Source organism: Fukomys damarensis, unplaced genomic scaffold (assembly GCF_012274545.1).
Source record: "Fukomys damarensis isolate Sample0158 unplaced genomic scaffold, DMR_v1.0_HiC HiC_scaffold_35, whole genome shotgun sequence".
NCBI classification, from domain to species: domain Eukaryota; kingdom Metazoa; phylum Chordata; class Mammalia; order Rodentia; family Bathyergidae; genus Fukomys; species Fukomys damarensis.
The window spans coordinates 55,441,158-55,468,004 of NW_022900947.1; the positions used below are offsets into that span (position 1 = coordinate 55,441,158).

Here is a 26,847-nt window from a genome sequence, read left to right on the forward strand (position 1 = left end):
CTCATTTTTTTTCCCCTTGTCCATGCCCTCCCTTCACCTCCTCCTTCCCTCCCCATTTACAAACACTTTTTCCATTTTTTCATTTTGTCATATATTTTTCTTTTCCCTAATTACCTTTCCCCTACCCTTCCCATTTGCCCTATACCTGTAGCCTTTTTCTTCCTATTTCACATGGTCAATTATATCATTAGGATCTTATGTGCTATTATAGTTTTTCACACCAGAGACACTATTCAGTATTTACACGTGTGTGACTTATTTATTTCACTTAAGAGTATATCCTCAATATGTATCCATTCTTATGAATGAATCTAATTTCTCATTCTTTATGGCTGAGTAGTATTCCATTTTATAGAAAAAGCACATCTTCTTTATCCTCATCTTTTTTTTTAATTCAGTTTATTGGTACATTTTATGGATACCGTACAGTTACATTCATTGTTGGGATCTTGTACCTCTACATGACAGGTCTTGGTTCTCATTTTCTCCCCTTACCCCTGCCCTCCCTTCACCCTCTCCTCCCCTCCCCATTTACTAACACTTTATTTCCATCTTTTCATTTTCTCACATTTTTTTCTTTTCCCTTATTACCCTTCCCCTACCCATCCCACCTTCCCTACACCTTTAGCCCTTTTCTTCCCATTTCACATTGTCAGTTATCTCATCAGGATTTTATGTACTATTACAGTTTATTCACACCAGAAAAACTATTCAGTATTAACACATGTGACTTATTTATTTAACTTAGGAGTATATCCTCAATGTGTATCCATTTTCCTATGAATGACTCTTAATTTCTCATTCTTTATAGCTGAGTAATATTCCATTTTATAGAAAAACCACATCTTTATCCAGTTTCCAACTGATGGGCAAATTGGCTGTTTCCAAGTTTTAGCTATTACAAACTGTGCCACTATAAACATGATGTGCATATACCACTGTGACATGATTCTTTTAGTTCTTTTGTAAAGATACCCAGTTAGAGGGATGGCTGGGTCATACGGAACCTCTAGTCCCAGCTCTTTGAAGTATCTCCATATTGATTTCCATAGTGGTTGCACCAGTCTGCACTCCCACCAACAATGGAAAAGGTCTCCTTTCTCCCCACAACCCCACCAACATTTATTATTGTTTGATTTCTTGATAGCAGCCATTCTTGGTGGGGTGAGGTGGAATCTCAATGTTGTTTTCATCTTCATCTCTCGAATGACCAGTGATGTGGAACATTACCTGCTGCTTTTGCTTCTTTGTCTGAGAAATGTCTGTTCATTTCAGATGCCCACTTTAGAATTGGGTCTTTATATTTGGGGGGGATGATTGTTTTGAATTCTTTACATATTCTAGATAATAGTCTTTTGAGGAGCAGCTGGTAAAAATGTTTTCCCACATTGTAGGTTGTCTCTTAGTTCTGTTGATGGTTTCTTTTGCAGTGCAGAAGCTTTTTAATAAGATGAGATCCCAGTTATTGATTCTTTTTGCTAGTTCCCGTGCTACTGAAGATTTGTTAATAAAAACTATTCCTATGCCAATGTCTTCAAGAGTTCTGCCTAACTTATCTTCCAGCAAGTTTAGTGTTTCTGTTTTAATATTTAGATCTTTCATCCACTTGGATTTTAATTTAGTGCATGGTGAAAGATAGGGGTCTAGTTTTAATCTTTGGCAGGTTGAAATCCAGTTTTTCCAACACCATTTATTAGAGAGGCTATCTTTCCTCCAGTGAGGATGGTCAGCTTCTTTGTCAAAGATGATGTAGCTGAGTACATCTGGATTTGTTTTTGTGTCTACTGATCTACTGTTCTACTGATCCTCAGATCTGTTTCTTTGCCAGTACCATGCTGTTTTTCTCACAATGGCTTTGTAGTATAGTTTCAAATTGGGAATTGTCATACCTGCTACCATGTCTCTGTTGCCTAGGATAGCTTTTGCTATTCTAGGTCTCTTATGGTTCCAAATGAATTTTTGGATTCTTTTTTCTAGTTCTGTGAAATATAGTGTTGAAATTTCAATTGGCATTGCATTGAACCTGTATAGCATTTTTGATAGTATGGCCATTTTCACTATGTTGATTCTTCCTACCCAGGAGCAGGGGATATCTTTCCATTTTCTTATATCCTCTTCGGGCGGGACTGGGTAGCTGCGCCCTCCCCTGCCTGCATGCCACCAGCCTCAAGCCTCTGATTTTACTCATAAGGAAATGAAGGCCTCAAAGGGCTGTGATTCCTCACCTGAAGTCACATTTGTGCAACATGTGATTCACAGCAATCACTTTAACAGTGGTATGTAGATGTGATCCTTAGTAATATGATAAAGCCTAATTTCATCAACATCCATCTTGAATTATACTGTCACTGGTATACTCCAGTGATGATGCATAAATTTGTGTTTTCTTGACTATATTTCAACCTAGGGAGAGAGTTACTTTGCAACTCCCTCTATATCTACTGAATAGACGTACATGTGCTATCTGAAATAGCATTAAGAAGAACAAATAGCTATGAGTGCAGCTACATAGGTTATCTAAAAGTTCTAATAAGACTTTATTAAGCAAGGATTGATAAAAGTTCTCATATAAAGGAATGCCATGACATTAATTAAATTGGAGTTCTCTTAGTACTTTCAGTTATTTTTTTCACAATCAAGAACAGTTTATTTTCAGGCCAGGGATTTAGCTCATTGGTTCTGCTGCCTCTCTCATAAGCCCAAGGGCCTAAGTTCGATCCCTGGTACAAAAATAAAATAAAATAAATTTTTAAAAGAATGGTTTATTTTCTGTCAAATGTTATAATCTGACACGGTTATGCTAAAGCTCAAAATAGATCTAGTTAAGCATTACTGGCCTTCAGTTAATCCCAATGTGGAGAAAGCTTTCCTTTCTATATATTTTGGTTATTTTAATCTAGTGTTAACCACTAACAATTTACCCTGTCCCCTGGGCAGCATGTTCATTTACATTCTAACTATCCTGGGCTGGGACAGATATCATTTTAACCAGTCAGTTCCTATATTGAACAAATTGGATAAAAATTATTGTTTCTTATTTCCTGCTATTTTATAAAATTAGTGAAAAAAGTGCAGTTTTTGGTCATTTTGTATTTAAATAATTGGACTGGTAAGTGGTTGAAACTCTTAGTATCATTGAAAAGTTAGAGTGACAAGATAAAACTGTGATCTGTTAAATAATAAGGAAATTCTGAAGAGTAACTACTGTTGTATTAACACATAAACTATTCCTGCTTAGCCAGGAATTCATTGTAGTGTAGTATACTAAATACTAGTATGACACTATATGTAATATGTAACTTAGGTTTCCTTCCATTATTCATGATTTTGCTGTGTGAATATCACTCACTGCAGTGTAAGGAAGGAAAATGTGGTCTTGGTAGACAACTGGTTTTCAGACCAGTATGATAAATCACTCTGAGTTACGTGACTCAGGCTTACTTCCATCCTTACTGTTGACTAAGTCAATCAGGTGACTCTAAGAACATTGAAATTAGTGGTCTTAAAGTGATACGATAGTCACATGTTCAAAAAGAATGATTTGAAAACCAGTTCATTTAGCATATTATTGTCCTGTCCACATGATTTCTGTAGTTCATGGCACCTTATTTATTCCTCACCACTCCTTTGATCACCAGACTAAAAATGCAGAAATCATTCTTTGTTCTGCTTTTCCCTTTCCCTCATATCTAGAGTCATCAAGCCCTAAAATCAAGCTGGGTGTGTATGCTTGTATTCCCAACACTTGGGAGGCTGAGACAGGCAGATCACTGGATTCAAAGTCAGCCTGAACTACATAGCAAGATCCTGTCTCAAAAAAAAAAAAAAAAAAAAAAAAAAAAAAAAAAAAATGTCCTAAAGTCACAACTGTCATTCTGCCCCAGAGTGCTTCTCGGTTCTGCCTCCCTTTTCTCCATGCAGCACACACTGCTCTAGTTCCATCCTTTACTTCTCAGCTCTTACAGTGGACCCTTACATATTCTCAATTTGGAGTTCATGCACCTTTTCAACCCATCTTTCATAAGAATGTAGAATGACTTACTAAATTCAAAGATGCAACTTCATACCTTATTATGTTAAAACCTTCCCTGCCTTTCAGTAAAGCCATCCTACTTAGACAGGCTTTTTATCTGCTGGCCCCTTGCCTCCTTACCCAAATTATTCCTAGAAGTACCCAGTGGCAGAGGAGACTACTCCTGAGCCTGCCTGGAATCCTGAATTATGTCTACTGTCTTAGCTTTAACAGCATGGAAAATTACAATTTATTTCCTGAAATAGTATTTCATTTAATATAAAGCATTTTCAATTACTTGTCCTGAAATAAAATAAATCTTTGTCAAGATGATAATGTAGCAGGTGTGGTGGCTCGTGCTTGTAGTTGTAATCTCGGATGCAGGAGGATTTTGAGTTCCAGGCCACCCTGGACCACCTAGCTAGACTCTGTATCACTCTGTAGTTCAGGCTGGTCTTGAACTCCCTGTGTTGCCTAGGCTGGCCTCAGCTTGAGGTGATCCTCCTGCTTCAGTGCTGCAAGCTCTTTGCAGGCATGCACAGCATCCAGCTCGTCCTGAGATTGCAAATGTTCACCGTGCGCTGCTTCATTCCACACTCCAGAATTCTTTCCAAACCAAGCTTAGTAATAGTAAGCTTGATGGCAGATCTATCATCACCTCTTCATTCCTTTAGCATTAAATAGTACAATAGATGCTCACTAGTTATTGAAAAAATAATGGAATAACTGAATTATATTGGGAAAATAGTGTTAAATGCTAGCACTGGGAATATTGTAGAATGTGGTCATTTTTGTCATAGGAGAACTTTGATGACACTGTGAATGTTATGTTTTCTCACCCACATGCTGGGAAGCGAATTCAGGGTCTCATGCATGCTCAGCAATTGCTCTAAAAGGGCAATGTATCTCTAGAATAAAAAATATTTGTATTTAAAATCATTTTCTGGCACATCTGGCTGAGGCAGGAAGATCACAATTTGGAGCCAAGCCTAGGCAACTTAGTGACTTAGCAAGACCCTGTTTCAAGGCGGGGTGTGGGGCTGGAGATGCTTAATGTGAAAGCCCTGAGTTCAATCCCTAGTACTACCCAAAAGCAATCATCTCTGGCATAGAAAGTACAAAATGCATGGGAAAAATCACATATTGTACATACTCAACTCTACAGATTTTCACACAACCAGCACCCATATCTACTGTAGCACTTTTCCTGCCCCTCAGAAGTCTCACACCTCTTACTTTGTAGCCCTTTTTGCAGTGTAGATTAGTGCTACAGAGTCATTTCATATTTGAATACAATTCAAGAACAGAATAAATAAAAATGTTTCTATCCTATAACAAAATAATTACTTAATATTCATTATTAATAGCCAACACTACAGGGCCTGGTATTTGAGCTCATTGTTTCTGCTGCCTGCCTTGCAAGCACAAGGACCCGAGTTTGATACCCGGTACCAAAAAAAAAAAAAAAAAAAGCCAAACCTACAAAATGAAAAAAATTCGCTTTAGTACTTTAAGTAGCCCTTTTAATTGTCCTAACCAAGAATCATATTTAAGTCTTTTTTTTTTTTTTTTTTTTTTTTTTTTCTTTTCGGTATCAGGGATCGAACTCAGGTCCTTGTGCTTGCGAGCTAAATGCGCAGCCCACCAAGAGTCGTATTTATCAATGACTGCACTCATGTATTATTCAGTACAAAAATGTTAGTAATAAGCATTAAATACTCATTTTAACTTTTGTGTTAACAATGAAAAGTACAATCCTTTTATGTCTAAAAGTCATATTACTTTGATTTCTGTTTTAGAGTAGTAATTCTCAATGGGGAGGGGCTTTTTTTGGGGGGGAGACATTTTTGGGTGTCACACTTGGAGAATGCTACTGACATCTGGTGAGTAAAAGGCTGAGACACTGTGAAACTTAATTCACAGAGTAGTCTCCCCTAAACAGAATTATGTAGCTCACTGGCTAAGGATCTCCATAGTACCCAGGCTTAGGCAGTATTTTCTGAAGAATGGAGAGAGTGTTTGTGTTTGGTGCCAGTTGAAGTGAGTTTAGGTCCATAATGATGAAGGTCAGAAATTGAATTCCATAGGCACGAGTCCAATTTTCTGTAGCCCGTGCACCCCAACCCCAGCCAGAGGTCTTGAATGTGTTTGCTACTGAATATAAGAACAGTGACAGTATACTGAATGTTTCAGTATAAAGTTATGACCACTCTGGAAAACCTCTCAAAACGTTTTTTACTTCAAATCTACCTCTCCTCCTGGAGCTACTTTTCATTAGATTGGAATCAGGTTGTAAACTATGACTAGCAACCTCGTTTAATGTTAATTGATTCCTGAGTCAGTGCTTTAGAAGCTTGAAGCTCAACAAATGTTACCTTATTTGTAGGCAGTTATCCAACTCAAGCCGCAGTCACCTGCCAGCTGTTGGGAGGGGCTAGGCAAGGAGTCCAGTAACTCTCCACAAGCACTAGACCGACATACTCCATTGAGTGCACGAGGTCGGATTCATGCAAGTTAGTGCTGGTAATAAGTAGAAATTAATATTGGTAAAGTTCTTCATATAGCATTTCATTTTTCTCTCATGAGCTTATTGGAACAAACCCAGTCCTTATGCATACTAAGCACTTTACCACTGAGTTACACTCCTGGTCCCGTTTTCTACCTGTGACAAGTTGATCTACCATGAACAAAGAGAGCTGCACTTAAAACATGGCCTAAAGCAGAGGTGGCAAACCTATGTCATGCATTTTACTATGTTTTTAAGATGAAAAATGTTGGGTCGGGGATTTAGCTCAGTGGTGCCATGCCTGCCTGGCAAGTACAAGGTCCTGAGTTCAATTTCTGGTAACCCCCCTATAAAGACAAAAGTTGTCAATGAAGAGTTTTGGTTTTTTTTCCTAAACTAAAACCTCAGTATTCCTATTTAATTGCAGTGTTGGCATTAAGTGATAAGTAAGTGGGTTTGGGATTATAGTTTGTCGGTCTCTAAAAGGTAGGTCATTGGTGGCCTGAAATATTTATTGATAAGCAAGAAATAACTGGCTTTCATATAAACTATTTCTCTAAAATATATTACATAAGAATGCTACAACAAGCCAAGGTTTATATAATTGGAACTGTAAATCTTTAACTCCTTAAACTTTAATGTTTAATATTAAAATAGAAACACTAAATCTGCTAAAAACTCTTGAAGACATAAGTGTAGGGAAAGACAGTGAATAAAACTCCAATCTCATAGAAAATAGCACAAAGAATCAACAACCAGGATCTCATCTTACTAAAAAACTTCTGCAGAGCGAAAGAAACCACCAACAGAGTGAAGAGACAACCCACAATGTGGAAAAAAAATTTGCCAGCTATTCCTCAGATAAAGCCCTATTATCTAGAATATATAACTCAAAAAACCAGACACACACACACCCCCAATTTAAAGACCCAACCCAAAAATGGGCATCTGAAATGAACAGACACTTCTCAGGTGTAGGAATAGAAATGACAAATATATGACAAAATGTTCAACATCACTGGTCATTTGAGAGATGCAAATTAAAACAACAGTGAGACTCCATCTCTAGAAAGAATGGCTGCTATCAAGAAATCAACCAATAACAAATGCTGTCAGGGTTGTAGAAAAAAAGGAACCCTTCTCCACTGTTGATGGGAGTGTAGACTGGTGCTACTGCTGTGGAAATCAGTGTGGGGATTCCTCAAAAAATTGAAACTAGTCGTTCCATTCAACTGACCTATTCCCTTTCTTGGTATCTTACCAAAAGAATTAAAAGCATCATACCACAGCAATATATGCACAGCCACATTTATAGTGGCACAGTTTGTAATAACTAAATCTTGGAAACAGCCCAGATGCCCATTAGTCAATGAATGGATAAAGAAGATGTGGCTTTTTTAATAAAATGGAGTGCTACTCTGCCATGAAGAAAGATAAGCTTAAGACACACATTCAAATATAACACTGTTTCTCTCGTGTGAGAAACTGAAAGCATAAATAAGGACCACAATGATTAAATACATTGGGTAATAGGAAGAAAAGTTCAAATGAGAAGTGGGGAGTAAGGGAGGGGAGAGGGAAAGGAAAGAAGGGATAAGGAAAAAATATAAACAGCTTTTGTAAAGGAGAAGGGTTGAAAGGAGAGAGAATGGGGAAAACAAGGTGTATCGTACAGGTACAAATTCCTTATGGATGTTATTGTGTATATCTAAAATGTATTAATAAAAAGTAAAATTTTTAATTTTAAATAGTCTCTTTTGTACTGAGTGGCTCATTTGTATTATGGAAACATTATTTCATGGATTTGGTATTGGAGAATACACATTCATGAAGGAAAAAACCTTGGCTTTCACTTTCAAATCCTAATGAACAGTTTGAGCTTGGACCATTTTAGCTGTTACATTCCTGCTTTCGACCTGAGAAGGAGGGTGCTTAAAGGAAAGTAACAAATAAGGAATTAAGATAGTCGTATGAAGAAAGATCAGGAGGAGGGAGGACTGCTCAGGATCGGGAGTTAGGCAGTGAGCCCTGGACTCTGCCTTTCACCAACACTGGCTGTTCTCATGGTCAGCCTCGGCTGCTTGATAGACTTGAAGTGTAGGGTGTCACTTGCTCAGTCAGAGCAGTCGAAACTTTACTTTCTGAATCTTACTTTCCTTCCCTGTGAATCATTCTTTTGGCAACTGTCTCATTACTTGCTATCAGGAGCAGTCAGGGTCATAACTGGGATCCAGGGCTGGTGCAACACACCCATAACCCCAGCTACAGAGAAGGCTGAAGCAGGAGAGGGGTCATGAGTTCAAAGCTAACATGGGCAACATTGTGAGCCCCTGTATCAAAAACAAATTTAAAAAAGATCATAAATTGTAAGGAGCGGTCCTCAGTGCCTCATGTAGGAGATGCACCAATAAATGAAGGTGGAGAGTACCTCAACTATTTGGAGTTCTGTCAGCTAAAATGTGATATTTTGTCCCTATGGTCAGAGTCTGTCTTTCTGGTACTGTATGATGAACCTTGTGTATTTGGAAGTTCTCATACTGTCGTATGCTAATAATGCTCATGCCTATGAATGATGATCCTTAGTATAGATACAAAGTATGCAAGCAGTGTGTTTAAATGCTTTATTCTCTCTGTGTCAGCTTTGCCTTTAGAGCACACACATTGAGAGTACTGTATTTGTGGCCACAGAGAATGGAAGCAGAGAGCCCCAGATGGAGCAATGCTGGGTATGGACAGGGTGGCAGTGAAAATAATTGCATGACTGCATTGAGGGCTTACGAGTTTACTCGACAATGAATTTTTACAGCTTAATCAAATATATTTTTAAGGAAACTGTTACTTGTTTCCATAGCAAGGGCATGGCTGAGAAGAATTTAACAACTGATAGTGTAATATGGTGTCATTTCCTGGGCTCGTCAGAAGTCTCCAGCACTCTCACCATGTCCACATGGGGAATTACGCAGATTTTATGATGCACTGTCAGATAACCAGATTTCTCTCTCCCTTTGGGTGCAGACCCTAATTATCTCATGGCTAATGAGCGCATGAACCTGATGAACATGGCCAAGCTGAGTATCAAGGGCTTGATTGAATCAGCTCTGAACCTGGGCAGGACTCTGGACTCTGACTACGCTCCCCTCCAGCAGTTCTTCGTGGTGATGGAACACTGTCTGAAGCACGGTTTGAGAGGTGGGCTTTAATCTCCAATGTAGATGTGCATGCAGGTAGCTCCTAGTAACGCACACTCACAAAGAAAGCATTCTTTGTGGAAGCAAAAATGTAATCTGATGGATTGTAGGCTCTGTGGGAGCAAGGCTGTGATGACTTAAAAGACTCACTGGGCTTCAGAAATACAGATCATTAAACACAAGTTGGAAGGGCCATCGTAAGTGCCTAAGTCCAGTATAGCAAGTATGTCCAGTTGACAGGGAAATAGGCCTCCCCCAAGGTCACACAGTACACTGGGCAGAGCAGGTGCTAGAATTCATGTCTCCTGATTCTTCAGGGTTCAAAACTATAAGCTCTGAGGCAGAACCTAGTCTTACTTTCATTTGCTTCCTTTATTCCTCCCTTCTCAGTATTCAAACAGGGAAATGCCCCCCCCCGACACTGGACTACTTTCTTTACTAATACTATGAAGTTTTAAATACTAAATTGGTAAACTGTTTTATTAGAGCATTGGGCCACAAGTTCTTCCTGAAAATGACGGACTAAGTCTTGGGAAGTAGAGATGTTTTTATTTTCACAAAATTTTATTTATTCTGAAAGCAAGAATAATTTTAATGTCTTAATGATCTGATATAGGATTGGGTCCCTGAAAAGATGGGAGAAGTATGAAAGGGTGTGTGTGTGTGTGTGTGTGTGTGTGTGTGTGTAGTAAGAGCTTTATATTATGAAAATATTACAATGCTGCTTTGTTGTTACCTTAGCCAAGAAAACTTTTCTTGGACAAAATAAATCCTTCTGGGGACCTCTAGAACTCGTAGAAAAACTTGTTCCAGAAGCTGCAGAGATAACAGCAAGTGTTAAAGATCTTCCAGGACTGAAGTAAGTCAACAGATGAATTCTGTTTCTTAAGAGCAGCATTCTTATTGTCTCCTTGAAGAATGGTAGTAAAGATGACAATGCCCATAATTATTTTATAGCTATCCAAAAGGCATACTGTAGTTATGAGTAAACAATTAAGAAAGAAGTAGTATGCAGAATTTAAAAAGTGTGCCCTTGAAAGATAATTTTTTTTCCAAGAGAGTTGTCTTCACATTAAAATACCAAGCATTTTCTTATTTCTTTTTATTTTAAAGCATTTGTGAGATCAGCCTCAAGAGATTCAGTCTGGGGAGGTGGCTTGACCTAACTTAGTGAAAAACAAAACAAACATGTATTCAGCAGGGCTGGTGGATACATATGTATTATTCCCAGCACTCAGGAGCCTAAGGCAAGAGGATTGCAAGTTTGAGGGCAGCCAAGGATACATAATAGGTTCAAGACCAAGCTGAACTACATAGCAAGATCCTGTCTCAAAGAAGAAAAGAGTATTCAGTGGAGTTTGAGGTATGAGTATTAGAATAGGTGTCTAGTGAACCTTAGGAACTGTCACCTATGACTTGCCTTAAAATTTGGGATTACTGATCACTCACCATCCAAAATGAGATTAGTTTAATTTTAAGCGGATAAAGGATGAAACTGTCTGCATTAGCATTTGGCTAGAACATACTCCACAGTAAATTTAGGAGTTTTCAATACAAATCTGAAGGACAGTCTCCAGGGGTCTTGTCTTCACATGCAGTATAGTTTTTGCAAAAGCATCTGTCCCAAATATATCCCCAAGTCTTCTTGTCCCACACAACAGTACAGTACAGGGATGTAGTGGGAGAGGTGGTGAGGAGCACCTCCCTATGTTCATTTGTATAGAGACCACTGGCCAGAGCAGACATGTCTGCTCCACTGCGGTCCCTGCCGCTGTTAATCGTGCTGTTACAATTGTGCTTGGGTTGCTATGTTTTCTAGGACACCAGTAGGCAGAGGAAGAGCCTGGCTTCGTTTGGCATTAATGCAAAAGAAACTTTCAGAATATATGAAAGCTCTAATCAATAAAAAGGAACTTCTCAGGTATGAACATCTTTTTTAGCTTTCTTCATTCCTTGGTATGCTCTGTATCACACAAGACAACATAGATTAATCTCATGAGTATAATTTTGGGCAAGGAAACAATATACAAAATTACATTGTGTATTTGTTTCATTTATATAAAGATCAAAACGTACACAAAACCAATCTTTTATAATAGACAGGAAGCTGTGAACACTCCTATGCAGGATCCTGTGTGGATATAACTTTGGTAAATACTAGGGGACATGATGGTCATGTAGTAAGAGTGTGTCCCTGGGGTTTTGTGTATTGGGAATCACCACAGTGTTAAGCAGTATGTAATCATCTGAGAGTGTTCTCAACAATTTGTACCCATTTAGAACTTTTCACTTTTAGGAACATTGTTTCTCTTTTGGTTTAGTGTTTAAAGTGCCAAATAGCCTGTTTCAGAGAGGACTGCCTGAGGAAAAGGAAGATTGGACTACATGAACACAGAGTACATAATATAGGATGTTATAAAACCAGTATAAGCAAGGTTGTAGGAAATCATTTATTAAAACAGAAAGATACTATTATGTCAAAAACAGTTTTCAAATTAATTATAATGGTATAATCTTTTTTATTTTTCCTTAAAATATGTATATCTCCATAAATTACCTGAAATGTTATAGTATACTGTCTTAACAAGTTTTTAGTAAGTAGAATTATAAGGTTCCTTGCACATTTTCCTTGCTTTTTTTCCTGTAATGAAAATTGATTTTATTAAACAATAAAAGTGATCCCCTAAAAGTTTAAATCATCTTTAGCCTATTAGCATGCTGCTTATTAGGCAGGTTTTGTTAATTAGTCAAAAATATATAATTCAGCAGTTACTTTTTTATCAGTACATGTTTGCAGTACATGATTACATTCATTGTGAGGAGCTGGTATATAACACATCTTAAAGTTCACTTTTTTTTTTCAGTACTGGAAATCGAACTCAGGACCTTGCATTTCCCAGGCAGGCACAGAGCCACTGAGCTATATCCCTGGCCCAAAGCTCACATTTTTAAGATGTTTACTCAGTGCATTCATTACCAAAATGGTATGCTTAAATAGACTAAATAGGATAAGGCAATTTTTTTTTAAGCCAGCTAAGTTTTTAGATGTATAACAAATTGAAGAATTATCCTATGGTACACCACAAATACAAATATATCAGAAAAGTTTGAATACTTGTTTCAACCACAATACCATACTGACACTGCTTTTTTAGCCAGACCCTGTACATACGGTCTAAAAAGTTATTTCTGTACCTGTCACCTAAAATATTTACCGAAACCTTTGTGGTGTTTTTGTTTTGTTTTGTTTGTTTGTTTGTTTGTTTTGGTAACGGGGATCGAACGCGGGTCTTTGCACTTGCAAGGCAGGCGGTGGAACCACTGAGCTAAATCCCTGGCCCACTTTTGTGTTATTTTACTTTTTCACTCTTACCATAGATGACCATATTCAACCATGAGGCAAACATTTTCTCCTTGTTTCATTGTATCGTGGGTTTTGAGGCTTTATTATATTATTCTGTGGACTTATCTTTCAGTGAGTTCTATGAACCAAATGCTCTCATGATGGAGGAGGAAGGAGCTATAATTGCTGGCCTGTTGGTGGGGCTGAATGTCATTGATGCTAATTTTTGCATGAAAGGAGAAGATCTGGACTCTCAGGTATGGGAAAAGTATTCATTTAACCAAGAATATCACTCTTGAGTTCTGTTACATTTTGATGTGGATTCTAAGATATCAACCAAATTAGAAGAAATTAAGTTATAATAGGATTGCCTTTGGTTTTGATGTGAATATTAAAAGTTGGGTTTTTCATCTCTTGGAATTTTTTTTAATCTCACTGGCTTGACTGTGATAACCTATTGAACCTATTGAATGAATAGTCTTACATACAGCTGCGGTACATGGTGGTTATGAGTAAAGCTTCTGAAGCCAAATCTGTTACCATGAACTTAGTTCAAATTCTCTTCCTCATTTTCTAGCAGAATATATGTTGGAGTTACATGGTTTCTTGGTGTTTTGGAATCTTTGCTATAATGTGCTATAAAAGTATGTTAATTGCTGAACATATAAACATGTTGATTTCAGTGACAGTGTTTCTCACCTTTTCTGTATAACACACTACAATACATTTCTGTTAGGTTTTACTCTGTGAAAATAGAAATGGAAATATAATTTAGTCAGGATTTTACCAAATACAGTAGCTGAATAATAAAATGGCAATCTTAAATGAATACCTGTATCAGTGAAAGTTTGAAAGGAGCAACATCAAAATGTTAGCAGTTATCATCGAGATTATGGATATATTACTTTGGTTTGTATTCTCTGAAACTCAGGAGGATGTGCATTTTTTTCATAATGATAACTTTGAAAAAATTATTCCTAAAAGTGACTAGAAGTTCAGTAGCAAAATATCTGAAATAAGTAAAAGAGAAACTTTAAACCTTATTTGCATTTATATTAAGCATTGATTTATATTAAGCATTGATTTTTTTTAGTCATGATCTGGTCTTCTAGGTCCCATTGATTTAATTTTGATTCTTCCAGCTCATGTCAATTCTTTTTTTTTTTTTTTTCCTTTGGTTTTTGAGACAGGGTCTCACTATGTAGTTGAGACTGACCTGGAACTCACTATGTAGCCCAGGCTGGTCTCGAACTCACAGTGATCCTCCTGCCTCAGCCTCCCAAGTGCTGGGATTACAGGCATGCGCCACCACGCCCAGCTCATGTCAATTCTTGATTGCATTTTAAAATAAAACATTAAATTTTCATCATAAATTTCTGGTTTTGTCACGATAGTATTATAACGCGCCACCGCCCAGCTCATGTCAATTCTTGATTGCATTTTAAAATAAAACATTAAATTTTCATCATAAATTTCTGGTTTTGTCACGATAGTATTATGTGGAGTACCTAGAGAGAGACATTGTTTGGTGCCTTCAAAAAATTACCTAATTTTGTGTTAAATTCTGAAATCTCTCTGTAGGTTGGAGTTATCGACTTTTCCATGTATCTCAAGGATGGGAACAGCAGTAAAGGTAGTGAAGGGTATGTATACAGAAAATTAGATTTATTTTCTTTTTCTTTAGTATTGTTTCTCCTTTTGGTAGTGTTTTAAATTCACTGCAATATTGACTTAACAGACTTGCCAAAAGAATTTCTAAAGATAGATTTAATAAAGTCTTGCTGAGAATATCTCATTATTGTCCCTAGTGCCAAACCCTGAAAGAGTTTTATTATTATTATTATTATTTTTTTTTTTTTTTTTTTTTTTGTTTGTTTGTTTGTTTGGTACCAGGGATTGAACTTGGCACCTTGTGCTTACAAGGCAGGCAGCAAACCTACTAAGCTTAATTCTCGGCCCTGAAAGGGTTTTTAGTTAAGTGATTGTTCTGTTCTTTGGCTCAGGAACAAACAAAATAAAAATTTATAAAAGGAATCTAATTTCTCTACCTCTTAAAGTACTATTTGAAAACACAGCTTTTCACAAAAGGGATTTATTCTCAGTTTGCTTAAAATTTGCAGTATAAAATATACATCACGAGGTTACATAAAATATTCACATCAGGGTCAGTTATGACAGTACATGCCTATAATCCTAGCTACTCAAGACTGAGGCGGGAGAATCATGTTTGGGGCCAGCCTGGGCAACACAGCAAGACTTGTCACAAATTAAATAAAGAAAACGTTATGGAGAGCTGAGTGAGAGGTTTCTTGAACTCTATGCATTTACTGCTCTAATTGTAAATCTAAAATTATTTCAAGCAGCTTAAAATTTTTAGATAATATTTATAATACTTGGTGATTAGAGAACAGAAGTGTACCTTATACATTTTACATACCAGTTAAAAGCATAATTATTAGTCCAAAGTTTTAACCTTGGGCATTGAGTTTAAGAGTATACCACTCATTAGAAAAAAGAGTATATCACTCATTTGGTAGTTAGACAGCATGTGGAATTAATTTTGGCTTTTAGCAGAAGAGTCTCTAACTTGTGCTTGCTCTAGTTTGTTTGTTTTTGGTACCAGGGATCGAACTCAGGACCTTGTGCTTATGAGGCAGGTGGTGGAACCACTGAGCTAAATCCCCAATCCCTGCTCTAGTTTAATTGATCCTGAATACTTAACTTTTATACCCTTTTCTTTTCTGTTTTTTTTTTTGTACCTGGGGATCAAACTCAGGACCTTGTGCTTACAAGATCTGTGACAGCATCACTGAACTAAATCCCCAGCCCCATTTACTTTTTCCCCCATTTACTTTTAATACATGTAGCATTTATATGTGGCACATAAAGCAAATATATGGCCTTTGAGAACAACAGTATTACACCAGAGTGAGTTTAATTCAGCTTCTGTGATAAATGGAAAATTGTTTCTATAAATACTAGTGAAAGCTGAAAAATTAACTTGCAAAAAGAAAACTATATGCACTGATGGAGTATAAAACATTATACCTAAAATATAACTTACTAAAGTTTGTAAGCACTTTGTTTTTGTTTTAATTTTAACTCACTTTTTATTGAGTATAATTGACAAAATGATGTATATTTAAGGTATGCCTCACGTTTTGAGATACATATGCATTGTGAAGTAATTGTTACAACCAAGCTAATTAACATATTCCATCTCCTCACACACTCACAGCAGTTCTTTATTTCTTCCACTTCAAAACATTCTACAAGAGCCGGGGATGGAGCTCAGTGGGAGCATGCCTGCCTGGCAAGTGCACAGTCCTGAGTCCAACTCCCAGTGCCAGAAAAAAGAATAGAAAACAAAAAACATTTTATAATAGCACAAATCAAGGGAAAAAAATTAAAAGAAATAGGTGTTCATCTTACTGCACAAGCATAAAACAATGACAAAATACCATTCTGAGCAATTTCTTGATATATCTTTGTACATTAATACACTTTTAAAATAAAAAATAGGCAGTGCCATATGTGCTGTTCTGTGACCTGCTGTTTGACTCAACAGTGTAGTGGACTCATCAACATCCTGATCTCTTAACTGTGTAATCAGTCGCTTGTTTCCATCAACATTGCCTCCTTTACTCCCCTTCTCCTTTCCTTCCATTTGTCTAATAAGTCTCCCTTCTACTTTCCTGTTGTCTTTTTTAGGGAAAACACGCACTATTTGTCTTTCTGAGTACAGCTTGTTTCACTGAGCACAATCGCTAGTCCCATCCATTCTTCTCTAGGTAGTACACAGTAAATCCATCTTTTGTGACTGCTGAGTAGGCTCCACTGTGTGTGCGTCACGTTTTCTTTAACCATTCATCTATGGATGGGCACCTAGGCCGGCTCTGCATTGGTGTTGAGAATTGTGCCGCACCAGAGAGATACACAGGTGTCCCAGGTGCACTGACTTTTAATTCTTTCTGGTGTATGCCAAGGAGTGTTATTTTAAAAATTAAACTGAATGGTAGTTCTGTTTTTAGTTAGTTTGTTTGTTTTTTTGTTGTTGTTGTTTTGCTATCCCAAAACAAAACACTCTCCCTTACTGGTTAGCCTCTCCTAATCTCCCCCGCTAAATCAAGGCAACCACTGAGCCCCTCTGTCCTTCATAGATTTTCCTATTCTGAGAATCTTCTTTACTTCAAAATAGACCATGCTTATAGCAACAATAAAGAGTTTATCATACCTAGAGAAATAGAAATCCTGTGAAGTGAGCTCTCGCTCTATATTAGAATGAAACTAGAAACCAACTGCAGAAACATACTTAGAATACAGTAACTTTCTATTTAAGCACTTTGTTAAAGTGGATTTCATTTTTCTTTTTTCCTTCTAGTTCTGGAGATCAAAGCCAGGGCCTTCACACTGAGCTCCATCCCCAACCCTTTGATATTTCTTAGAGACAGAGTCTTGCTAAGTCACTGAATTGCCCAGGCTGAGCTTGGACTTGTGATCCTCCTGCATCAGCTTCCAAGAGTGCTACAATTATAGACATATGCACCCCAATGCCCTGCTTCATCTTTGAACTTCTGAGCCTTTCTTATCGATGTGTCATGGGGTTATAGATCAAGTCTGTCTTCTGGCTCAGTGTATCTGTGCCCTAATTTTGTTCTCATAATTTATGAAAAGAGTGGGTGGGATAAAGGACCTTGGTATTTCTGGTGTTACTTATTTTATCTTTTATTTCTTCTCCTCTGGCCCCCAGGGATGGCCAGATTACTGCAATTCTGGACCAGAAGAACTATGTGGAAGAACTCAACAGACATCTGAAGTAAAGAATGAATAAATAATATTGTTTTACTGAGATTTGTGGGGAGAAAAGTGAAGTATAAAAACAATGAACGACAAGCCGGGTGTGGTGGTGCACACCTATAATCCCAGCACTCGGGATGCTGAGGCAGGAGGATCTGTGAGTTGGAGATCAGCCTGGGCTACATAGTGAGTTCCAGGTCAGTCTCAACTACATAGTGAGACCTTTTCTCCAAAAAAAAAAGCGACAAGGATAAATTCAGAAAATGTTCAGCAAATTCAGAATTGTGGATTGCAGGCATTTAGTTAGGTACTGGATACATGAGGTTTCACTGAGTTTTAATAAAAGAGTATAAGATTATTATGAATTTATAACTAGTGATAAAAAACATCCACTTAAGAATTATGAAATATCTGACACATATAATTAAATTAGCAGTCTTCTTAACATAGTGGATAAAGCCACATTTCTCAAGACTGATCTTAAGTAAACTATTCATTATTTTAGTTCCTTCAGATGAGTCATATCCCTTGCTCCCTTGCTCCCTTGCATTTCACACTTAGACAATGAGTTGATTATTACCAAGTACTCACCAAATATTTTCAGAACTCTCCAGAGCATGAAGTAGTCTCCTTTGTCCAGCAGATGGTGATCCAAAACTGTTAATACCCTTAGTACTTTGATGTTTTTGTTATGCTAAGGACTGCTGTGATTAATTCAGGAGATCAGTATATCTATTAGAGACCTTGTTAATAATTTATAGAATTTTTGTTACTTCTGTAGTGAAATCCATTTTTAATTTAAGAATTATACTGTGACTGCTAATATTGGTATTATTTTTTAGTTTTCTTGGTTCCAGCTAAGAAATGCAATTTAAGCCAGTTTTTTCTGGAAACCAAGCACCTGTCATGACTATAATAAACTATAGAGATGTCAGCCAAGCCAGAAGCAACCATGTGACTATGATTGACAGTGAAATATAAACAGGACTCTATTATTTAGTTTTGCCTTAGTTTCTAACGTGTAGGATTGTTGAAAAGAATAAATGAAATAACGCAATGCAAGTAAAATAATTCAGAAGAGTGTTGAGCCAGGCATAGTGGCTCACACCTGTAGTCCCTGCTCCTCAGTCGGGGATTAAACGTTTGAAGCCAGGGCTGGGGATTTAGCTCAGTGACTCTGTGCCTGCATTGCAAGTGTTAGGTCCTAAGTTTGATCCCTGGTACGGGTGTGGGGTGGGGGGTTGAAACCAGCCTGGGTGGCTTAGCAAGCCCCTGTCTCAAGATTTATAAGGGGCTTGGAGTGTAGCTTAGTGCTTCCCATTTTCAGTCACTGAGGTGAGGGGGTCTACATTACTTAACTGAATACAGACTTCAGTGTCAATGATACAGCAACTAAGGCAAGACACCTTTATAAGTTGTCTTAAAGACTACAGGTCTATCAACACTTGTCAATATTAGACAATGATGATAAGTGTGGTAGAGGTCTAAAAGAGAAGGTACAGATTATCTGTTTTTCAATAAAGACTATACAGCTTTTTTGTGGGTTTTTTGGGTTTTTTTTCTCTCTCTCTTAATAGTGCTACAGTGAATAACCTTCAGGCAAAAGTAGATGCATTAGAAAAATCCAACACTAAACTGACAGAGGAGGTAAGTGTCCTCGAAATTCTTTGATCTGTAAAATTTAATAATGTGCGATAGTGAACCCAGTGAAATGTATGCCACCTTAGAAATACAGGACCTGAAGGGCTGGGATTTAGCCCGGTGGCGCCACACCTGGCTGGCAAGTACAAAGTCCTGTGTTCAATCCCCAGTACCGGGAGAAAAAAAAAAAAAGAAATAAAAAGTACTTGACTTGACTTTTCAGATGATATCTTCTCCAATACAGAGCTCTGCGCTCTGGCCAGTCGCTCACCCCAGGGTCCTTTACCCAGTCAGACCAAACAGCTGACTGGCTAAAGAATCGAGAACTGTTGTGTCTGGGCGGATCCTAGTACCACAGCGTGACTCTCATCATTCCTTGTTTAGTAAATACATGAGGCACTGTTTATGTGCTGAAGCTAGTCATTGATGTTTACTCGCCAAGAGCTGATTTATGTGTCAGCTTGGCCAGCTCCTGGCCCCTGTCAGTTTCCTCAGGACAGTGGGGTTGATAAGGCAAAGAGCACAGGTCAGAAGCCACAGTCCTTGGCCTGTGACCTCTGCTTAGGTGCCCCCAGCTCCCAAATCCAGCACCTGACTCATGAGGACGTTGCTACTTCCTCCTTTGGCCTCATGGTGACTCTGAAGAGCAGGTGAGGAGACTCTTGAGAAAAGTCCCTAAAATCAGAAGAGAAAATTCGCCACACGTTTTACTTAGGATTAATAAAGCTGGTGGTTTTTTCCCTTTTTAAAATTTCTTTTTTGGTTCAGGGGATCAAACTCAAGCCCTTCGGCTTGCAAGGCAGGCCCAGTGCCACTGAGCTAAATCCCTGGCCCAAAGCTGGTTTTTTTTCTAACTGGCCAAAGGCTGTGCTACAAATTTTCCTTTAATAGCATTAGATGTTTCTATGAACTATCCTCAGTAAAATTATCAGTATTTTAAAAGAATTTATCTATCTCTAATTGTAACAGTCCTTTTATGTACATTAGGATAAATTTGATTTAAGTAGAATCAAATCAAAGTCAAGAATATGTTGTTGAACCAGTTTTTCTTCAGAAGAAGCTTTACATTGTTATAATGTTAAGACACCTTTGTAGTTCTTTGGACTTCGTTTTTGAATGAAGATTTTTAAATTATAAATACAGAACTTCAGTGACCTTTAGAATCGTATCACATGAGGCTTCTCTGTTCTGCACAGACGCTTTCTACCACAATCCTGTGGCTGCTGTCCTGAGTGTGGCGTACTAGTTGGACAGTCTCTGAGATACCCACTCAGGTTCACAGCCAGCACATCCGAGCTTTCTAATATTGGGCCAAGTACTTAGGCCTCTGTTCCATTCCTTGGCTTACTTGTCTGTAAAATGGTTTACTTATCTCTACCTTATAGTAATAATTAAAAGTTTATTCAGATTAAATGGTGTATGCGCAGTAATGGCCTTAATTAAAGAGTATCTGGCACTGCCTAAGCACATAGTAAATGTGATTGGACGCTGTAAGAAATCCTAGCTACTTGGGAGACTGAGGCAGGAGGATCCCAAATTCCATACAGACCTGAGCAGCTAAGCAAGACTATCTCAAAAATAAAAGGCACTGTGGGGTGTGGCTCAGTGGTAAAGCACTCTGGGTTTAATCCCCAGTACTTTAATCAATCAGTAAATGTGGCTGTTAATTTTTCTTCATCACAAGACTTTTCTCACTGACTTAGATTTATTATACTAGCAACACTCATTTGTTCCTTATTTATCTTACCAATAACACTTATTTTCTTAAAACTGAACAACTTGGCATTATGTGTACTTTGTAGAAACAGATAGAGCTAGTCAGGACTCCTTTGCTCTTCCTATTCTGAGGTTTCAGAGGGTGTGTACAAACAGACCTCTTTCCCCAGTACGTCAGAATTAGAAGAATTGAGCAGATGCACATGTGAACATCTGCTTTGCTGTCAATCAGGTTGAATACACTCCCCTTGGGTCTGCAGCTGTAATCAGGTTTCCTAGTCCTTTCTTGGAAGTTAAGTCTCGGAATAACCTATCTTTTGACGTACTTAGATCTGGAGAGGAGACTGCTTATCCCGAATCCCATCTTTACACCTTAGTAAGCCCATGTGTCAAATAAGATAAGAAGTGGGCTTCAGACTCACCTCCAGAAAACATGCCTGGCCCTCCCCATTCTCCGTTCCCCCGTGTAGGAGCAGGAACCTGGCAGAGTCCATGTCTGCTGCTGGTGAGGAGCTGGCTGCCCTGTTCCTCCTGCTGGCCTATTTCAGGCACCTCCCATCCTCTGGGTTGAACTGAGTTCAGGAGGTGCAGAGAGGAGAGACCTTTCTTTTTCCTTCTGTAGAGCAACAGCTTTAATGCATCTTCTCAGTAACATCTTGCCAATGCCAGGACTTTATCTTGGTAGCTGTGTAAGCTCTGCTAGGGTCTGTTTACAATGAGAGCCCTGGAAGTGTTTGCTTTACTATTTGACAGTCATTGACAGGTCTTTGGGCCCTTAGGGTGGGTTGGTAGAAACAGTATGTTTCTACACACAGTTCCTTAGGAGAAATTTTATTGATAGCTTTCTTTATTTCTAAAAATGAGCCTGAAAATTATGTCCTGGAAGATTATAAATTATGCTGTCATTGAGAAATAAAAGAGGGAGCCAGGCGTGGTGGTGCACGCCTATAATCCCAGCACATGGGTGGCTGAGGTGGGAGGATCACTGTGAGTTCGAGACCAGCCTGGGCTACATAGTGAGTTCCAAGTCAGTCTCAACTACATAGTGAGACCCTGTCTCAAAAAAACACACAAAAAAAGGAAATAAAAGAGGTCCAGGGACTTAGCTCAATGGTGCCACCGCCTGCCTCAGAAGCCCAAGGACCCGAGTTCAATCCCTAGTACCAAAACAAAAAGAAATAAAAGATTATTTTTTTAATTTTATTAATAGCTTGCAGTTGCAAACAACAGGATTATTACCTTACAAGAAGAAATGGAACGTGTTAAAGAAGAAAGCGCCTACATATTGGAATCAAATCGCAAGGTGAGTCTTGCCTGGATTTATAAAATATCTATAGAGAACATGCTAGTGTGTCAGCCACAGGAAGTTTCCAGAAGAGGTGCCCTGTCTGTGCGGGTCACGCATGCTGTTTGGACCTGGCGATGGATGTGTTTGACAGTGGAGGTGATGGGCCAGCTACACCTTCTCATACCTCGCCCTTCTTGCCTTCAGGGCCACCTACATGTTTAGCAACTACAGAAAAGTGTAATTTGGTTTCCTGCTTTATGTACTAATCATTTTTACTACACCATTATTTTCACACCATGTTACTGTTTCATAAGAAGTGACACCTCATTAATCTGATATCCTGGGAAAGAGTGACCATGTAAATGAGTCTTACAGATAACTGAATCCCTTGAAGCACCGAACTTTAATACATGTCTACAGATCTTTTGGCAAACCTTTTATTTATTTCACAAGCCTTCTTAAATGAGAAGACGTAACCCCCTAGTCATTCTTGGTGGCTGAAGATCATCACTGTGAACGCTGTTCTAAACTGTAATGGCGCTACTTTAGGGGCCCACACAAAGTGGTAGTGCTTCCATCAGCCACACTCAGCTATTCCAAGGTGGCATGAGAAAGTTTTCCTGCGCATTAGGGTTTTGGGAATTTACCGGCATCTTTCTTTACTGCTGGTAGTGTTGCTCACTCTAGAAAAGCCTAGAGCCTCTCCACTTCCTCTGTCTTCATACTCCTGATCTAAGGACATAGGCATCAACCATCCAGCCAGTGAAATTGCTCCCATAGAGTAACTGGGCCCTGAGTGGGAACAGAAGCAGTTTCTGCATGCAGAGTGAGTGGCATTAATATGTGAGCTTCATGAATACAGCTGTGAATGCTCAGAAGAATTTTTTTACCTACTTATTTCTAATGTGACCCCTCGATAAGACTCCAGAGTTGAGAACTCTGGAAAATTAATATAGTATCACGTAGACCTTTGGTCCAACTCATATTTTGCAGTGAATACTGTTATTTCTTAAAAGCTGTTTTTAAAATGTCTAGCTTGTGTTTTGGTAATGTGTTTTAGGTTTTTAAGTAAAGGACAGGAAACTCCTAATTCAGCTTAAACCTTTAAAATTTTCTAGACTTAGTTTCTTTATTGTCTCAATTCACTGTTATACCTACTTTTAAGTATCACCACTTTTTTGTACTAAGCAGTGATTCTGGTATCTGCTAATTCTTTGCTGATTATTTAACTCCTTGAATATATATTATCTTATTTTTCAAGGGTCCTAAGCAAGACAGAACTGCCGAAGGGCAAGCACTGAGTGAAGCAAGAAAACATTTAAAGGAGGAGACACAGTTACGATTGGTAAGCATTGCTGAAGTTCTTATAGCTTAGGAAAATATGAAAAGTAGCCTCCTGAGGTGTTGTCTTGCAGACCTATTGATATACGGGATTGTTCTATAAAATTTTTATAAATCCTATGAAACTCTTATTATTCTTTTTAACCCACATTCCCCATAATGCTTTCTCAGTCCATTTTTTTAGTATTCCCAGCAATATGATTTTGCCGTAAAATCTTTTTTTTTCTTTTTTTTTTTCTTTTTTTTTGCCTCTGTAGTTTGCATCACAGGCATATTAGATGTACAGAAGCTACTTTTAAACTCTGCAGTCCCCACTTGTCCCTCACCTAACCTTTGTTCCTGTAAAGATTCAATAGAGCTTGGAGGGAGCAGCTTCTCTTCCCCTAAGAATCCTAAATACAGAATCATACTCTTTAGCTGTTATTTATGAATTTATTCTTAATCTTAGATACAAGTGGGAAAATTTATAGGAAGGAATACTATTCCTATAGCATAGTTTATCCAGCTATTAGGCTGTGGGTAAACCCTGGTATGAGCGTATTAGCTCATACTAAAATTCGATTGATAAACAAAGGAAACCCATACCATAATGTCTCTAAGGACCGGGAAAAGCCTGAAAATAAGAGTGACTCCATCTGTGCTAAAAAGGTATTACAAATTACCAGTTTAGCAAGAGGGGTGGCGCACGCCTATAATTCCACCAATTGGCTAAGACAGAAGATTGCATTGAGTTTGAGGCCAGCCTGGGTGCTTCATAGTGAGTTCAAGGCCAGCCTGACCTACACAGCAAGACCATGTCTCAAAAATAAAAAAAATTTTTAAAAAAATTAGCAGTATGTAACAACTTCAGGTTCAGTTATTTTAATGTCCTTAAAATAGTTAGCATTTGCCGCCTGTGTGGATAAAAATTAGATCTCAAAACACTTTTCCTAAGGAGGATCCTAGAAATAATGCAGCATTCCCATTTACCCTGTAGTTCATTTATAGTCACGTGTAGAGGAAAGTCTGTGTTCAATAGTACATACTAAAAATCTTTAAATTTTTCATATTTTTAAAATCATACTAAGATAAACATTTGTTAAGGAAGTAGGTAAGGCCCACAGTGTCCCTGGGAATAGCACAAGTGCAGAAGAACCTCAAGTCTTTGTGTCTTTGCTCATCCGAATAATGTTGCTGTAACTTGGTGTGATAGCGCATCTGTGATCCCAGCACTCCACAAAGCTGAGGCAGTAGTGTCACAAGTTCAAGACCCATCTGGGTAGCTTAGCAAGACCATCTCAAAGTAAAAAAATTAAGGGTAGAGATGTAGCTCAGTGGAGAGCCCTGGGTTCAATCCCCAGTAACAGTGATGATGGTGTTGTACTAATGTTGAAACAAAAAGGATTTTAGGGTGAAGTAAATCTAAAAATTCAGTTATATATACTGATCATTCCAGTAGTTGAGATATTACCCTGGAGACTCTGAGTTCTTTCTGCATTCCTTGGATTCTTGAACATATCAACATTCAAATTTCAGGGAATTATAACTGCCTTATTTTGTGCTGATTACTATAACACTGTACATTTCTGTAATAGACACAGCAGTGTCTAAATGTCTACTGAAGTACCTCAAGGATGTGCTTAACTAGCACTGTCTTTGGCTAGCAAGTTTTCAGATTTGTTTGTGACTGAGAAAAGGTCCTGTGTTACCCCAATTATTACACATGATCGAGCAGTGATAAAGCAGTGATACGTTACCCTAACTATTCTGAACTCAGGACCTTGCACTTGTGAGGCAGGTGGCAGGCACCAAGGTGCCACTGAGCTGAATCCCCAGCCCACCCTAACTATTCGTATGCTAGCGTCTCTGACATGAATGAGTGCTCTTGACTCTCTTGGCTGAGCTGCAGACCTGCCTTCCTCTAGAAGATTTTATGGCTTATCCAAGCAGAGTAGAGTGTAAGCCATGTCCTTTGTCTGAGGCAGGATGTGGAGAAGGAGCTGGAGCTCCAGATTGGCATGCGGCAAGAGATGGAACTGGCCATGAAGATGCTGGAGAAGGACGTCTGCGAGAAGCAAGAGGCGCTGGTATCTCTGAGGCAGCAGCTGGACGACCTCAGGGCCCTCAAGCACGAACTGGCCTTTAAGCTGCAGGTAGGGAGGGGCCTACTGGCCACCACAGTCCTGGGCCCCCACCTCTTGTGCTGCAGGGGCATGCTGGGAATGCACTTGAGGCCCACCACAGCAGGTATTCTAGGAGTCAGACCATCCTAGGACCCCCAGTCACTGTTCTGGAAAATCAGGGCCACTTTTTGCATTGCAGAGAAGCTTGGGACTCTTCTTATCCTAAGATAATTTCTAGCCTTTCTCTAGCCTTAACATGCCAGTTGAGTTACACATTCCATTCCTCCAGGCTGCACACATAGCAATACTAACATTAACCAGATTGCTTTTTTTCCATTCGAAATTAACTGATATGCAAATATAAGAGCATTTCTATTTCTCTGTTTCCCACTTACCATTAGGTTCAAATAGCATGTGTGATTATATTTCATGATTTTATGTTATATAGATCTTCTGTAATTATTTTACATACAGAGTTCAGACTTAGGAGTAAAACAGAAAAGTGAATTAAACAGTCGTTTGGAAGAGAAGACTAATCAGATGGCTGCTACCATTAAACAACTGGAACAAAGGTAAAGGTACTGTTTCTTTATAGAAACACAGAGCTATCACAGAAGTGAGGAGACTTGTTATGCATTCATTGAGCAGAAAATATATAAATTATTTCAACCTAAATCAGAAAGAAAGCTAGTTAAATTTTATCTTTGTTTTCTAAAACATCACTGAAAACATTGCTAAGAAATGCCATCCTTTTCTGACTTCTTCGAACATCAGAAATGGGTGGGCTGGAGATTTAGCTCAGTGGTATCATGCCTGTCTTGCAGGTGCAGGGTCCTGACTTTGATCCCCAGTACCAAAAAAAAAAAAAAAAAAAAAAAAAAAAAAAAAAAAAAAAAAAAAAAAAAAAAAAAAA

At 38.3% G+C, this 26,847-nt stretch overlaps 1 protein-coding gene across 6 annotated transcripts in view; it reads left to right on the plus strand.

The window, feature by feature from the left end:
- Rufy3 (RUN and FYVE domain containing 3) overlaps window positions 1-26,847 on the plus strand; it is a 67,140-nt gene that overhangs the window by 25,735 nt on the left and 14,558 nt on the right. For all 6 annotated transcript variants that reach the window (XR_004515340.1, XM_033758934.1, XM_010606097.3 and 3 more), the window contains 11 exons: window positions 9,534-9,707; window positions 10,448-10,565; window positions 11,526-11,627; window positions 13,183-13,306; window positions 14,631-14,692; window positions 17,800-17,865; window positions 19,424-19,493; window positions 22,414-22,506; window positions 23,753-23,836; window positions 25,797-25,964; window positions 26,409-26,506. Coding sequence is in view for 5 of the 6 variants with exons in the window: in XM_033758934.1 (XP_033614825.1) it covers window positions 9,534-9,707; window positions 10,448-10,565; window positions 11,526-11,627; window positions 13,183-13,306; window positions 14,631-14,692; window positions 17,800-17,865; window positions 19,424-19,493; window positions 22,414-22,506; window positions 23,753-23,836; window positions 25,797-25,964; window positions 26,409-26,506 (1,159 nt within the window). In the remaining variant the exon portion in view is untranslated. The remainder of the gene's footprint in view (window positions 1-9,533; window positions 9,708-10,447; window positions 10,566-11,525; window positions 11,628-13,182; window positions 13,307-14,630; window positions 14,693-17,799; window positions 17,866-19,423; window positions 19,494-22,413; window positions 22,507-23,752; window positions 23,837-25,796; window positions 25,965-26,408; window positions 26,507-26,847) is intronic.